The 13,838-nt window shown below is 47.9% G+C and overlaps 1 protein-coding gene across 2 annotated transcripts in view; it reads left to right on the forward strand.

The window, feature by feature from the left end:
• Oscp1 (organic solute carrier partner 1) overlaps positions 1–11,982 on the forward strand; it is a 38,170-nt gene extending 26,188 nt beyond the window's left edge. For both annotated transcript variants that reach the window (XM_076565060.1, XM_076565059.1), the window contains 6 exons: positions 6,017–6,120; positions 6,629–6,757; positions 7,651–7,720; positions 9,395–9,534; positions 10,848–10,911; positions 11,600–11,982. In XM_076565060.1, coding sequence (XP_076421175.1) covers positions 6,017–6,120; positions 6,629–6,757; positions 7,651–7,720; positions 9,395–9,534; positions 10,848–10,911; positions 11,600–11,725 — 633 coding nt within the window. In that variant the 3' untranslated portion in view covers positions 11,726–11,982. The remainder of the gene's footprint in view (positions 1–6,016; positions 6,121–6,628; positions 6,758–7,650; positions 7,721–9,394; positions 9,535–10,847; positions 10,912–11,599) is intronic.
• Positions 11,983–13,838: the final 1,856 nt, after the last annotated feature.

Below are 13,838 nucleotides of genomic sequence, written 5' to 3' on the forward strand. Positions count from 1 at the left end.
CTAGGACCAGTGCCATTTAGGCTCCTCAGGAGTTAGTTACAACCGTCTCAGCCCCACAATCCTCTTCAACCCTCTAGAGACGCTCCAGAGCTGCTCCGGACCCTCCCCCTGACCTATGACCCCACATCCTTGCACTCTTCCATCATGGCTCTCCTGCTCTTCCCATCATCTGCATTATTGGAAGCATCATTCCATCTCAGCTTTCCATGAATGTTCCCTACACTTCCACTTCGTTACTCTTCTTGGGAAAGACTTCTACCCAGGAACATAGTCTAGCAAATGTCTATTGACTCCCTCGTGAGTGTCTGAGGTACCTAAATGAACAAGACCAAGCTCCTGTTGAAGAGGATCTTAATAGGAAGCCCCAAGAACAAATACATCCTGTTCCTAACTGAGACTTTTAGGAAAGTGGTCATGAGGAGGATTATGAAGGGCAGGAGGATGGATTAGGTCAGCACTATCTAATAAAACCCCTGTATGGTGAGAATGTTTAGACCTGTGCTGGGATAGAAGAGTTAAGAGAGAAGACACAGAGGAGAGTGGGGTCAGCTCTCCCTAAGAGGATCAAGAAAGTCTTCTGAGGGCTGGAGAGATGGCTCAGCAGTTAATAACGCTGGCTGTTCCTTCAGAGGACCCCGGGTTGATTTCCAGCAACCATAGGGTGGTTCACAGCTGTCTATAACACCAATTCAGGGCATCCTGTGCCCTCTGTTGGCCCCCTGAGACACTGCACTAACAGTGTAGAGACATACACTCAGATAAGACATAAAAATACACTTACAGCAAAAAAAAAAAAAAAAAAAAAGAATTGTTTTATTTTGTTTAGTTTTTCAAGACAGGGTTTCTCTGTGTATCCCTGGCTGTCCTGGAACTCAATCTGTAGACCAGGCTGGCTTCGAACTTAAAGATCTGCCTGCCTCTATCTCCTAAGTGCTGGGATTAAATAAGTGTGCCACCACAACTTGCCAATCTGTAATCATTTTAGTTTTTGATGTTGTTGTTGTTTTAGTAATTTTTATTTTATTTTTAGAGATATAATTATACTATTTCCCCCTTTCCTTCCTCTAAACCATTCCATTTCCCCCACATTGCTCTCTTTCCAATTCATGGTCTCTTTTTCACTAATTCTTGTTACACATATATATGGTTAAGTATAGGATTATAGTATTACAAAATATACCTCGCTCAGTCTGGATAATGATGCTTGGGTGTATGTTTTCAGGGCTGACCCTTTGGTGGTAGATCACCAATTGGCATGCTCTTCCCTGAGGAAGTCTTATTTCTCCTGTAGTTCTTTGTGTAGGGTTGAGGTCTCACGGGGTCCGTGTTGCACCCCACCCCCAGTCCACTCTAGCATGTCCATTATCTTTATCCTCATTCAGCCCCTGCTGTGTACTTCCAGGACTTGGTACTCCCAAGCCTGGCCTCCTTTCTGAAGGCAGGGTTACAGTCAGGGTAGCAAGCAGTCTCCAGAATCTGGCCACCTGGACACGTGGAAAATGAGGTAGAACTCTGATCCTGAAGATGGTTAGCATCAGGAAGTTCAGCAACTCTGGAGGTGATAGCTTTAAGATGCCTCTCCCTCTCCCTCCAGCCCTTGGCCTGGACTTCCCTGGAGTTACTGAAGATGTGTGACTCCTACTTGAAGCTCTTTTCAGAGGTTCCTGCCCAGCAGCCAGTTTCAGTTAGGTGGTCAGATCTGTTGATAACTCATACAGCTCTTAGGAAACCCAAAGCCAGCACCATAAGAAAATGTCAGGAAAAAAAAATGGGTGTTTTGCCTTTATGTGTGTCTGTGTATCACATGCATGCCTAGTGCCTGAGGCCAGAAGAGGGAATAGAATCCTCTGGAACTGACAGACAGCTGTGAGCCACCATGTGGTTATGGGTACTAGGAATCGAACTGGGGTTCTCTGAAAGAGCAGCCAGTATTCTTAACAGCTGAGCCATCTCTACAGCCCCTAATGCTGTTTTAAAAACAAGCTTTCAAGCATGATGTGGTAGCACATGCCTATAATCTCAGCACTTGGGAGGTAGAGGCAGGAGTTCTAGGCTAGCCTCAGCTACATGTTGAATGCAAGACCATCCTTGAAGGGCTACATGAGACCCTGTCTTAAACAAAAAGATCTAGGAGTGATAGTGTAGGCCTTTAATCCCAGCCACTTGGGAGGCAGAGACAGGGGGATTTCTGTGAGTTCAAGACCAGCCTGGTACATAGGGAGCTCCAGGACAGCCAGGGCTACCTAGAGATATCATCTTAAAATAAAATAAAATAAAATAAAAATAAAACTCAGGCTGGGCATTGTAGGCAGAGTTACATGGCAGAAGATAGATAAGAAATATGGGTTAATTTAAAATGTAAGAGTTAGGGGCTGGAGAGATGGCTCAGAGGTTAAGAGCACTGGCTGCTCTTCCAGAGGTCCTGAGTTCAATTCCCAGCACCCACATGGTGGCACACAACCATCCTGTAATGATGTCTGGTGCCCTCTTCTGGCATGCAGACAGAACACTGTATACATAATAAATCTTTTTTAAAAATGTAAGATTTAGCTAGTAACAAGCCTGAGCTATGGGCCAAGCATTTATAATTAAGATTTATTTATTAATTATGTATATATATATATACATACACATATGTATATGTGTATATATATGTATGTGTATATATGTATATGTATGTATACACACACACACACACACACACACACACACACACACACACATATATATATAGTGTTCTTTCTGCATGTATGCCTGCAGGCCAGAAGAGGGCACCAGATCTCTACAGATAGTTGTGAGCTGGGAATTGAACTCAGGACCTCTGGAAGAACAGCCAGTGCTTTTAACCACTGAGCCATATCTCCAGCTGCATTTATAATTAAAATTAAGTCTCTGAGCATTTATTGGGAAGCCAGTGGTCCAATGAAAAGTTCCACCTACAGGGCATGATGACAAATACCTTTAATTCCAGCACAGAGTGAGTTCCAGGACAGCCAGGGCTACACAGAAAAAAAACCTGTCAGAAAAGAAAAAAAAAAACAAAAAACAAACAATAACAAAAAAGACACAAGACAAATGTTTGTGGGTATGTACACACATTTGTGTTTATGTTTTGTGTGCATATGTGTATGTTCATGTGTATGCAAGTGCATTTGTGTATATATGTGCAGTTAGAGGACAGAAATGGATATGTGGTATTGTTCCTCAGGAGACATCCAGCTTGTTTTCTGTTATTGATTCTTTTGCTTGTTTGTTTGTTTGGTTGTTTGGTTGGTTGGTTGGGAGTTTTTGTTTGTTTGTTTCTGTTTTTGAGACAGGGTCTCACTGTACAATTCTGGCTAGCCTGGAACTTCCTATGTAGAGCAGAATGGCCTTGAATTCACAGAGACCCACCTGCCTCTGCCTCCTGAATACCTTGCCCAGCGCTCCACCTTGTTTTCTGAGATAGGGATTCCTACTGGGGCCTGGGGCTTGCTCATTAGACTAGGCTGACTCTCTAGCAAGCCCCGGGAACCTGCCTGTCTTCATCTGGGGTTATAGGCATGGCAGATTTAGGCCATTGGTCAGCATCCATTTGTCCCGAGCATCCGTCCTGGGATGGACGGCGCCCTCTAGCAGCAGCTGCAGGTGGGACACTGAGCACTTTTCCTGCGGTAAAACCAACCTCACCTGGCTTTCCCTGGGTTCTGGGGAAACTTGGGTCTTCATGCTTGCACAGCAGGCAGTTCACCTACTGAGCTCGCGCTCTCTCTGTCTGCCCTCCACCCCAAGACAGATTTTCACTAGGCTCCTAAGGAGAGGGGAGGCCGGGCGGTGGTGGCGCACGCCTTTAATCCCAGCACTCGGGAGGCAGAGGCAGGCTATGAGTTTATGACCAGCCTGGTCTACAAAGCAAGTTCCAGGACAGCCAGGGGTGTTACACAGAGAAACCCTGTCTCAAAAAAACAAACAAAAAAAGAGATGGCAAAAGATACTGGCTCAGTAGCTTTCTGAGGATATGGCTGCCAGGCCTGGGAAGGAAGGTGTCGGCACCTGCATATGGGAAACGCAGGAGTCAAAAATGTGCCTGCAGCTGGACCTGCTCTGGCAGGCAGCAGAGAGCCAAGGATTTGAAGGAAGGTACATGGTTGCCGAGGAGTCCAGAAGAATGTCTTTATCAGTAGGATGGGGAGCAGGCTCAAAACAGGTACGGAGGGCAGGAGATGCTGGTCAGCAGCGAGGAACAGAAGGTAGGGTAGAGAGGAAGGCCAGGGACAGGATGTTACGCTGGCATGGCTTGACCCCCAAGTAGATATAGGAAGGTGACTGCAGGTGGCTCAGACTGCTAGCCCGGTGGCCTGGTAGTGGTGCTCACTGAGATTGGAAATTCTAAAGGGTGAGGGAGGCTGGGAAAAGCAACGGTGGGCATTTTTCTGAGTAGGGTGAGTTGGAGAAGCATTCCATGGGCCCAGCATACTCCTCTCTGCTAAACTCATATGCCTTCATCACAGAATCTGAAAGTGAAGCATTCCTTAAAGGTCATTCACCCACCTCTGACCAAGCCAGTTTACCCATTCTCCTCAGAACATGACTTGTGCCTGCTCATCTCCACTTCTGGAGCATCACACACAACGCTCGTTTCCTCCCGCCCCCGGCATCCCCAGCCTGTGACTGTTCTGTTCAGTGAACTGCTGTGCTCAAGTATACTATGTGGAAGGCCTGCCTTTCTAGTCTGTCTTAGTCACTTTTCTGTTACTACGGTGGAACACCACGACCAAGGCAAAAAGAAAGCATTGAAATGGACCTAAGGCTTCAGGGGGCTAAAGTCTATGCTGGCAGATGCAGGGGCCACTGAGAGCTCACATCTTGATCCATAAGCACAAGGCAGAGTGAGCGAGCTCTGAGAATCACACAGGTCTCTTGAAACATCAAAGCCCGCCCCCAGTGACACAGCCCCACCAACACGGCCACAAGTCCTCTAACAAGGCCACACCTCCTGATCCTTCCCAAACAGTTCCAACAGCCAGGGACCAAGTGTTCAAGAACACGAGCCTAGGCACGTTCTCCTTCAGACCACCACATGGTGGTTTACATGTATGCTTGTGGTGTGGGTCCAAATGAGCCTTTTACTGTCTTTCTTTCTAGCTCGAGAGTGTGGACCCAGGGCCTCAGCATGCTCAGCAAGTGCTCTAACCTAAGCTACAGCCCAGTCCTCCAAGCAGACTAATATAAAGAGACTTAGCTACCGTTTATTGAGCATATACTATGTGTGTATAGGTTCTGCCTGCTCCCCGTCCTTGATGCCAGGGCCTTACACATGCTAAGCCAGGGTTCTACCACAGACTCACGTTTCCAGATCCTGTTTTTGTCAATTTTCCTCATCTTTAAAATACAAAAACATTTGAAGGGTTTAGGATCGAGCTCAGAAGCCATCCTATTGTATGGAGCTGGAGAAGTGAGTGATTCAGCAGTTAGGAGCACCTATTTTGGGTGGCTCATAACCACTTATAACTCCAGCTCCAAGGGACCCCTGGCCTTCTTCTGGCCTCCACAGGCACCAACATGTGTCTGCACACATACACTTATGCACACATATACCTAAATGAGTGTGTGTGTGTGTGTGTGTATGTGTGTGTGTGTGTGTGTATACATACATACACACACACACACACACACACACACACAAAGTCATTCTGTGGGTGAAGCCACTCTAAACCTCCATGTCCGTTATGGTATGCCCCTCCCTTCACGTTACAAGCTGGCTGGGTAGCACTCACAAACCACTGTTCATCCTCAGAACATTTGTGTCCATGAAAACATACTAGGCCGGGCGGTGGTGGCGCACGCCTTTAATCCCAGCACTCGGGAGGCAGAGCCAGGCGGATCTCTGTGAGTTCGAGGCCAGCCTGGGCTACCAAGTGAGTTTCAGGAAAGGCGCAAAGCTACACAGAGAAACCCTGTCTAGGAAAACCAAAAAAAAAAAAAAAAAAAGAAAACATACTAGAAAAATGACACCAAATATATTTTTTTTTTTCAGGTATCCACATTTCTAAAGGACAAAGTTCAAAATTCTAACGGTCGCTTTGTGTTGCCAGTGTCTGGGCCTGTTCCCTGGGGAACTGAAGTTCCCGGAGTCATCAGGTAAACCCTCAGTGGTAACTGCTCAGCAGTGTTTGAGGTGCCAGGAACACAGAACGTGCCCACCCCACGACTACCCTCAGGCTCTGCTTACCCGTCTCTTCTTCAGTAAAGCTCAGCTCTACAGAGGTCGAGGACTGATCCCAGCTTTGCCACTTGAGCGGAGGATGCTTGGGGCACGCCACCCACTCCTGGTTCTATCTCCCGTCTCTTAAACGGTTGCTGTGAGAAGAAATGGCCACACTCTGAAGTGCTTACACAGCTCCTGTGCCTCTGCCCAACTGGCACAGTTGTCTTTATCTTTTGTTCGCTTGGTTTCAGGGGCCCTGGGAATAGAACCCACAGTCTTGCACACGCTAAGCAAGTGTGATGAGCTACACCTCCAATGTAGCTTCTTTATCGCCAGGGAGGGGTTAAATTCCTTTTTGTCCTGCTGTGTGCAGATGCTAAGGTGGCCTCCGAGACTGTCCAGGTTTAGAGAACTCCCATCATGTCATACTTTGTATTCCAGAATGTTCAATGAGGAAGGGGAAGAAGTAAAGAAGACAGAATTCAAGCATGGTGGAAGCTATGTGGCTGCGCACAAGGAGGGCTCCTTTGAGCTTTACGGAGACCGAGTCTTGAAGCTGGGAACTAACATGTAAGCAAACTCTCCCTCTGGAGGAACTTGAGTCCACAGAGGTCATGTCATTAAAAACAAACCGACTTCTGCTCTGAAAAATCCCCGCTGACTATACTGAGGATGTGGCTCAGCTAACAGGGCGCTGCCCAGCACACACGAAACCCTGCCTTCCCTCCCCAGCACCACCTAAGCCAGCATAATGGTCGGAGCCTATAATCCCAGCATTTGGGATATGGAGGCAAGAGACGAAAAGGTCGTCAAGGTCATCCTGGGCAACATGGTGAACATGAGGCCAGCCTAGAGTACATGAGAGCCTGTCTGGGGACAAAACCAAACCCAACCCATTAATCACTGGAGTCATTTCCCCCAGATATAATGCATGCAGAGCCCTGACATCTAAATGCTGAGGATCCCCAGGAACATCCCATAGGCAAAAGATCATTGTCTTAGGTAACCCTGGAGGAGGAGGAACCAGTGTCTCTGCACGGAAGGCCACACAGCCTCCCTGTGATATTATCCGAGTCCCCCTGTCCTCAGTGCTATTCTTTTGTTTTGTTTTTCAAGACAGGGTTTCTCCATGTGGCCCTGGCTGGCCTGGAACTCACTCTGTAGCCCAGGCTGGCCTGGAACTCAGATCCGCCTGCCTGTGCCTCCCAAATGCTGGGGATTAAAGGTGTGCGCCACCACCACCCGGCCTCGGTGCTATTCTTTCGGGGCCTTTTCTTGGGGAAGAAGTAAAATGTGAGCGGTTCACCACTCAGGTGAGTTCTACACTCACAGCCCCTTTCTGGGTGCCATTTGACGCCTCGATAAAATAAACGACAACTATGCTTACCAGTTAGAGGGAAGTGGGTGAACCGGGCTGGGTAACAGCGCAGCTGGAAAACAGCGCCGCTTTCTGTTGCCACCAGGTACAGTGTGAATCGGCCTGTGGAAACCCATATGTCTGCAACAGCGAAGAACTTAGCCTTAAGGTCACAGGTGAGTTTCTGCGCTTCCCATTCACCACCCCCCACCCCGCTTCTTTCTACATCCAGCAGTCTGCATGGGGAGGAGGTGGGAACTCAGAACAGGTCAGCTGGACCCTCACTGTTTGCACTTCCCCTTCCAGCCTTACAAGCACACAGGGTTTAACTGTAGCTTTGCTGGGAGCCTTCCAGTGATCTGATTATTAGGTAATTTGGGGATTGGTTCACCCCATCATTAAGTAGGAGCCACATACCAGGACTTGGCAAATAGCTTTGTACCAGAGCCATGAAGCCTGTGGCTGCTGAGTCCAATATGTGTGCAAATCCAGGGATCAAATCACCCCTCTTTAATGATTCTTAGGTTTTTTTTTTGTTTTGTTTTGTTTTTGTTTTTGTTTTGTTTTTTTGTTTTTGTTTTTTTTTTTCTTGGTTTTTTGAGACAGGTTTTCTCTGTGTAGCTTTGTGCCTTTCCTGGATATCGCTCTGTAGACCAGGCTGGCCTCGAACTCACAAAGATCTGCCTGGCTCTGCCTCCTGAGTGCTGGGATTATAGGCGTGCACCACCACCGCCCAGCTGATTCCTAGTTTTAAGGATGTGGTAACCACCTTCAAAATGAGGTTTTCGTTCCTCTGGGTTCTGTATCTACAAATTTTCACTAACTAGACACACACTAGTGACAGAACAAATCAGGGACTGTTCAGTTATTAAGTATTTATGGAACTGTGTTCATGGGTTGGGTACCGGTACAGAAGCTTGGCGTAGATGTGGTCCCATCCTGAAGAAGCTTTGGTTCCCTGGGAAGGAGAGTGGTAGAAACAAACAGCCATGAGCTAGAAGGAGTGTGTTGACAGTCGATGCCAGAAGACTGCGCGCGCCATCCTTGAGGGGGAGCATGGGGACAAGGGACCACAAGGGCTTTCTGAGGAGATGGCATGGAAATAGGGCTCCAGAGTGGGCGAGACACCAAATAGCAGAAGAAGTGAAGTGGGTGTCAGTCAAGGCGTCAGGGTGAGCACAAACACAGACAGGAAAAGAGACAGCTCTTCTCTCCATGGCCCCCTCATACCACAGCAGACGCAAGGACGTTGGGGTCTGATTAGGGAAGGTCTTCACTCCATTTCTTATTTATGCAGGAGGTAGGGGGCTTGCTTTCAAGAAAGACAGAAATAAGAGAGTGTGTTTTCAGTAACTGGTGTATTGGGTTAGAGAGAGCCCCGAGCCAGGTAGGCAGGCGAAGGGCAGAGGGTGGAACGGATGGGAGGGAAGGGAATGGCCTGCAGTCTGCGTTCCTGGGTATGACCACCAGAGGGCAGTATGGGAGTTCCTCGGGGATGGCTGCTTGCCCTGCAGACTTGACCACTTGGCAGAGGGAACTGGACCGACTAAAGAGGAAGCTGGGCCCTTCTCCTCCCCTCCAAGGAGGAAGGTAGTCTGAGAAGTGCGGGTCCCTGGGGCATTCCACTCAGCTTCAAAGTTGAAAGTCTGTGGTCTGCTTCTTGCGTCCCTCTGCTGCTGACTGGATTATTATTATGGCTGTGCTTGCATTCTGCGCTGTAGTGGAGCCCAGAAATAATTTAAACTGTTACTGTTTTTGCCTTGTTGTATAATTCCTCCCTGCATCTCTGGGGTCTTGGCAGGAAATGTGATCACCCTGTGTGACTACAAATCACATAGTTGTTTCTACAGGAAAACATTGCTCCAAACCCTCTTGCCAAAGAAGAGCTGAATTTCTTGGCCAGGCTAATGGGAGGGATGGAGATCAAGAAAACGAGTGGCCCTGAACCAGGATTCCGGTTGAATCTGTTTATGACCGATGAAGAGGAGGAGTATGTTTTTAACCTGTTTCTTTCTTCCTTTCTTTCTTTCTTTCTTTCTTTCTTTCTTTCTTTCTTTCTTTCTTTCTTTCTTTCTTTTTTTGGGCAGGGTCTCATATAGCCCAGATGGCCTCACATTCACTTTGTAGCTAAGAATGGCCTTAAACTCCTGATCCTCCTACCTCTGCCTCCCAAGACTGGGATTGCAGGTGTGTGCCACCACACTCAGTTTGTACACAATCAAATCCAGGGCTCTTGTACATGCTGGATCTAGCACTCTGTTAACCAAGAGAGTTCTCCAGCCCTAAACCTGTTCTTTAAAGATATGTCATACATACAGGGGACTGGAGAGATGGCTCAGCAGTTAAGAGCACTGACTGCTCTTCCAGAGGTCCTGAGTTCAATCCCCAGCAACCATGTGGTGGCTCACAACCATATATAGTGGGATCTGATGCCCTCTTCTGGTGTGCAGATATACATGCAGAGCACTTATACATAAAATATAAATAAATAAAAGAATTTTTTTTAAATTAAAATTAAAAAAAAGATATGTAATACATTCTTGTCCCCATGGCTTGAATGAAGTGTAAATACATATATAAACCCCTACGTGTAATAAGAATACAGAGAAGACAACTGCATACCAACACATAAACACAGATGTGAAAAGCAGAAGTGAAACACCAGCAACCCATGCTGACCTGATTACAGACTGCCTGGGGAGTAAGCAGATGGAGCCCCCAAGTCATTCCCCAGAAGCCCTGGTGTTTTACTACATAGAGCGGCTAAGCAAGAAGATGACCAGGCTGGGCTGGGGAGGCGGCTCCGCAGCTCAAGGCCTCAAGCCTGAGACCCGAGTTCCAGCCCTGGGACTTACATGCTGGAAGGAGACAACTGGCACCCACAGGTGTCCTCAGACTTCTCCATGCTTGCCGTGGCACATGTGCACACACTCATGAACACACACAAATAGAGAGTGATAGCCTCTGAGCCTGTCCTGTCCTCAGGAGGCTCTGGCAGGAGAATGAAGAACAAGCCATCTTAGCTGCTAGGTCACAAATGCTGTAGTGAAGGCTGAGCCGCACTGCAGATCGAAGGGACTGGCGTGTGTGATCTGGCCTCAGAACTTGCTGAGCAGAGAGATGCAAACACACATGCCTTTCTGAAATGTAGGAATGTGAGGGGGAGGTGGAAAGGCAAGGGAAAACTGCAGAAAAGGAAAGAAAGAAAAGAGATTACCATGTTCTCATGAGGGGGTTCACTATGCAAGGAAGACGAAACCCTAACCTTGTACCCCTGGGCCTGTTTCTTCTTGCCTCATCCAGACATGCGGCACTGTCCAGGCCGGAGGAGTTATCCTATGATGTCATCAACATACAGGCTACACAGGTACGTATCCTCATCATCATCTTGTAAAAAAAATTGTTCTCCAAGGATGAAGATGGCTCAGTGGTTAAGAGCCCTGGCTGCTTTTGCAGAGGATGCTAATCCAATTCCCAGCACCCATATGGTAGCTCACAACCATCTGTTCCTCTGGTTCCAGGGGATCTGGTGCCCTCTTCTGGCCTCTGTGGGCAATAGGCACATACATGCATGAAGACAAAACACTCATTCACAGAAAATAAAAATAAAATAATCTTTAAAAAATTTGAGCTAGCTGGGCGGTGGTGGCGCACGCCTTTAATCCCAGCACTCGGGAGGCAGAGCCAGGCGGATCTCTGTGAGTTCGAGGCCAGCCTGGGCTACCAAGTGAGCTCCAGGAAAGGCGCAAAGCTACTCAGAGAAACCCTGTCTCAAAAAAAAAAAAAAATTGAGCTAGGTAGTGCTGGCACACGCCTTTATCCTAGCTAGCACTTGGGAGGAAGAGGCATGCAGATCTCTGAGTTCGAAGTCAGCCAGGGCTACACAGTGAACCCCTATCTCGAGAAACAAAACAAAAAAATTGGTCTCCAACGGTCCCCTGTTGTGTTTGTCCCTAATCTGGCAAAGAGCTGAGGATGAAATTGAAATACCTCCTGGCCACACAGGAGCCCTGCAGACATGTCCTCTTCCTCCCTCTGCCCCCATTTCTCCACAGGACCAGCAACGGAATGAGGAGTTGGCCCGGATCATGGGGGAGTTTGAGATCACAGACCAGCCGGAGATCACAGAACAGAGCACAAGCAAGGGGGATGACTTGCTCGCCATGATGGACAAGCTATAGAAGGACTGTTGGGCACCCCCTAGCCCACCCGCCCTCAAGAGACTGCCTGAGGACCACCCTGGGCACAGATGGCCCGGGATCCAGTGTGCTCCTGTTGGTTTCTCCAACTGAGATCTGCATCTCTAGTCCGTTTTTATGTCATAAAAAAAACAAACAAAAAAAAAAAACAAACTGAAGATCTCTCAGAGAGCATCCTCTTCTGACGCCACACACACATTCATGTATTTTCAGCAAAATATATTCTGGCTCTTAACCCAGATCTTCCCCATTATTTGAAATTCAATGGCGACCATACAAGCATCCTAGGCCAGAGGCTGAACCCAAGTCAGGAAGGAGGCATGGCCGTTAATTACCACCAAGGGTTTACCACTGCAGCTTTCCTGCAGGGACATGCATCTCACAAGTCCCGATAAGGACAAAAGAAAGAGCAACACCTGGAACCCCTGCACTGAGGCAGGAGGATAGGAAGTTCCTGGACATTCTGGGCTGCATGACAAGACATATCTTTAGTTGGGCCGTGGTGATACATGGCTTTAATCTCAGCACTCAGGAGGCAGAGGCCGGTGGGTCTCTGAATTTAAGGCCAGCCTGGGCTACATAGTGAGTTCTCGACAGCCAGGGCTACACAGAAACTGTCTAAAAAACAAGACAAAACAAAACAAAAAGGTTCGGGACTCAGTGGGTAAAAGCACTAGCCATGCCGGGCGGTGGTGGCGCACGCCTTTAATCCCAGCACTCGGGAGGCAGAGCCAGGTGGATCTCTGTGAGTTCGAGGCCAGCCTGGGCTACCAAGTGAGTCCCAGGAAAGGCACAAAGCTACACAGAGAAACCCTGTCTCGAAAAACCAAAAAAAAAAAAAAAAAAAAAAAAAAAAAAGCACTAGCCATTCAAATCTGGTGACCTGAATTTGATCCCTAGAGCCTCTATGTAAAAAACCTGATGTGGGGGCTGGGCAGTGGTGGCACAAGCCTTTAATCCCAGCACTTGGGAGGCAGAGACAGGCGGATCTCTGTGAATTCAAGGCCAGCCTGGTCTCCAAAGTGAGTTCCAAGAAAGGCGCAAAGCTACACAGAGAAACCCTGTCTCGAAAAACAAAAAAACAAACAAACAAAAAAAAAAAAACCTGATGTGGGAACAGGAGAGATGGATCAGCATTTAAGAGCGCTGACAGCTCTTCCAGAGGTCCTGAGTTCAATTCCCAGCAACCACATGGTGGCTCACAACCATCTGTAATGGGATCTGATGCCCTCTTATATGTAAACTGCATAAACAAGTTAAAAAACAAACCCGAGCCGGGCAGTGGTGGCGCATGCCTTTAATCCCAGCACTCGGGAGCCAGGCGGATCTCTGTGAGTTCGAGGCCAGCCTGGACTTCCAAGTGAGTTTCAGGAAAGGCACAAAGCTACACAGAGAAACCCTGTCTCGAAAAACCAAAAAAAAAAAAAAAAAAAAAAAAAAAAACAAACCCGATGTGGTAGCACACATCCACTCTGCTGCAAGATGGGTAGTGGAGACAGAATTATCTGGAAGTTTGCAGGCCGGATAACCTGCAGTCTGTAGCACAGCAACAGAAACCAGAGATTCTAGAGCCCACTCCTGAATGTTATCCTGGGACCTCCACATGCACACCATGGCATGTACACCACCACCACCCACCCCTCCCACCACCACCTCCACACACACTGAAATAAACAGCTGGGCATGGTGGTGCATACCTGTAATCCCAGCACTTGACAGGCAGAAGGAAGAGAATCAGGAGTTCAAGACCAGCCTCAGCAACAAGTTTGAGGCCAGCCTAGGTTTTATGAGACCCTCTCTCAAAAATAAATGAATGAGTAGATAGATAGATGATAGATAAATGGGAGGAAAGAAGAGAAAAACCAGGGATGGGACTATGGCTCTGTAGATACCATGCATGCTGTGCCGTAACACAAGAATAAGGACCTGAGTTCAGATCTCAGAACCCACATAAAGTCAGATGCTATGGCGAGTGTCTGTAATCTCAGTGTCCTACAGGGAGATCCGAAGCAGAGAGAGAGAGGAGAATCCCTGGAGCCTCACAGGCCACCTAGCCAGGCATGTGCAGTAGCAAACCAGGGACACCCCCCACCCC

The sequence above is a fragment of the Peromyscus maniculatus genome, chromosome 2 (genome assembly GCF_049852395.1).
Source record: "Peromyscus maniculatus bairdii isolate BWxNUB_F1_BW_parent chromosome 2, HU_Pman_BW_mat_3.1, whole genome shotgun sequence".
Taxonomy (NCBI): domain Eukaryota; kingdom Metazoa; phylum Chordata; class Mammalia; order Rodentia; family Cricetidae; genus Peromyscus; species Peromyscus maniculatus.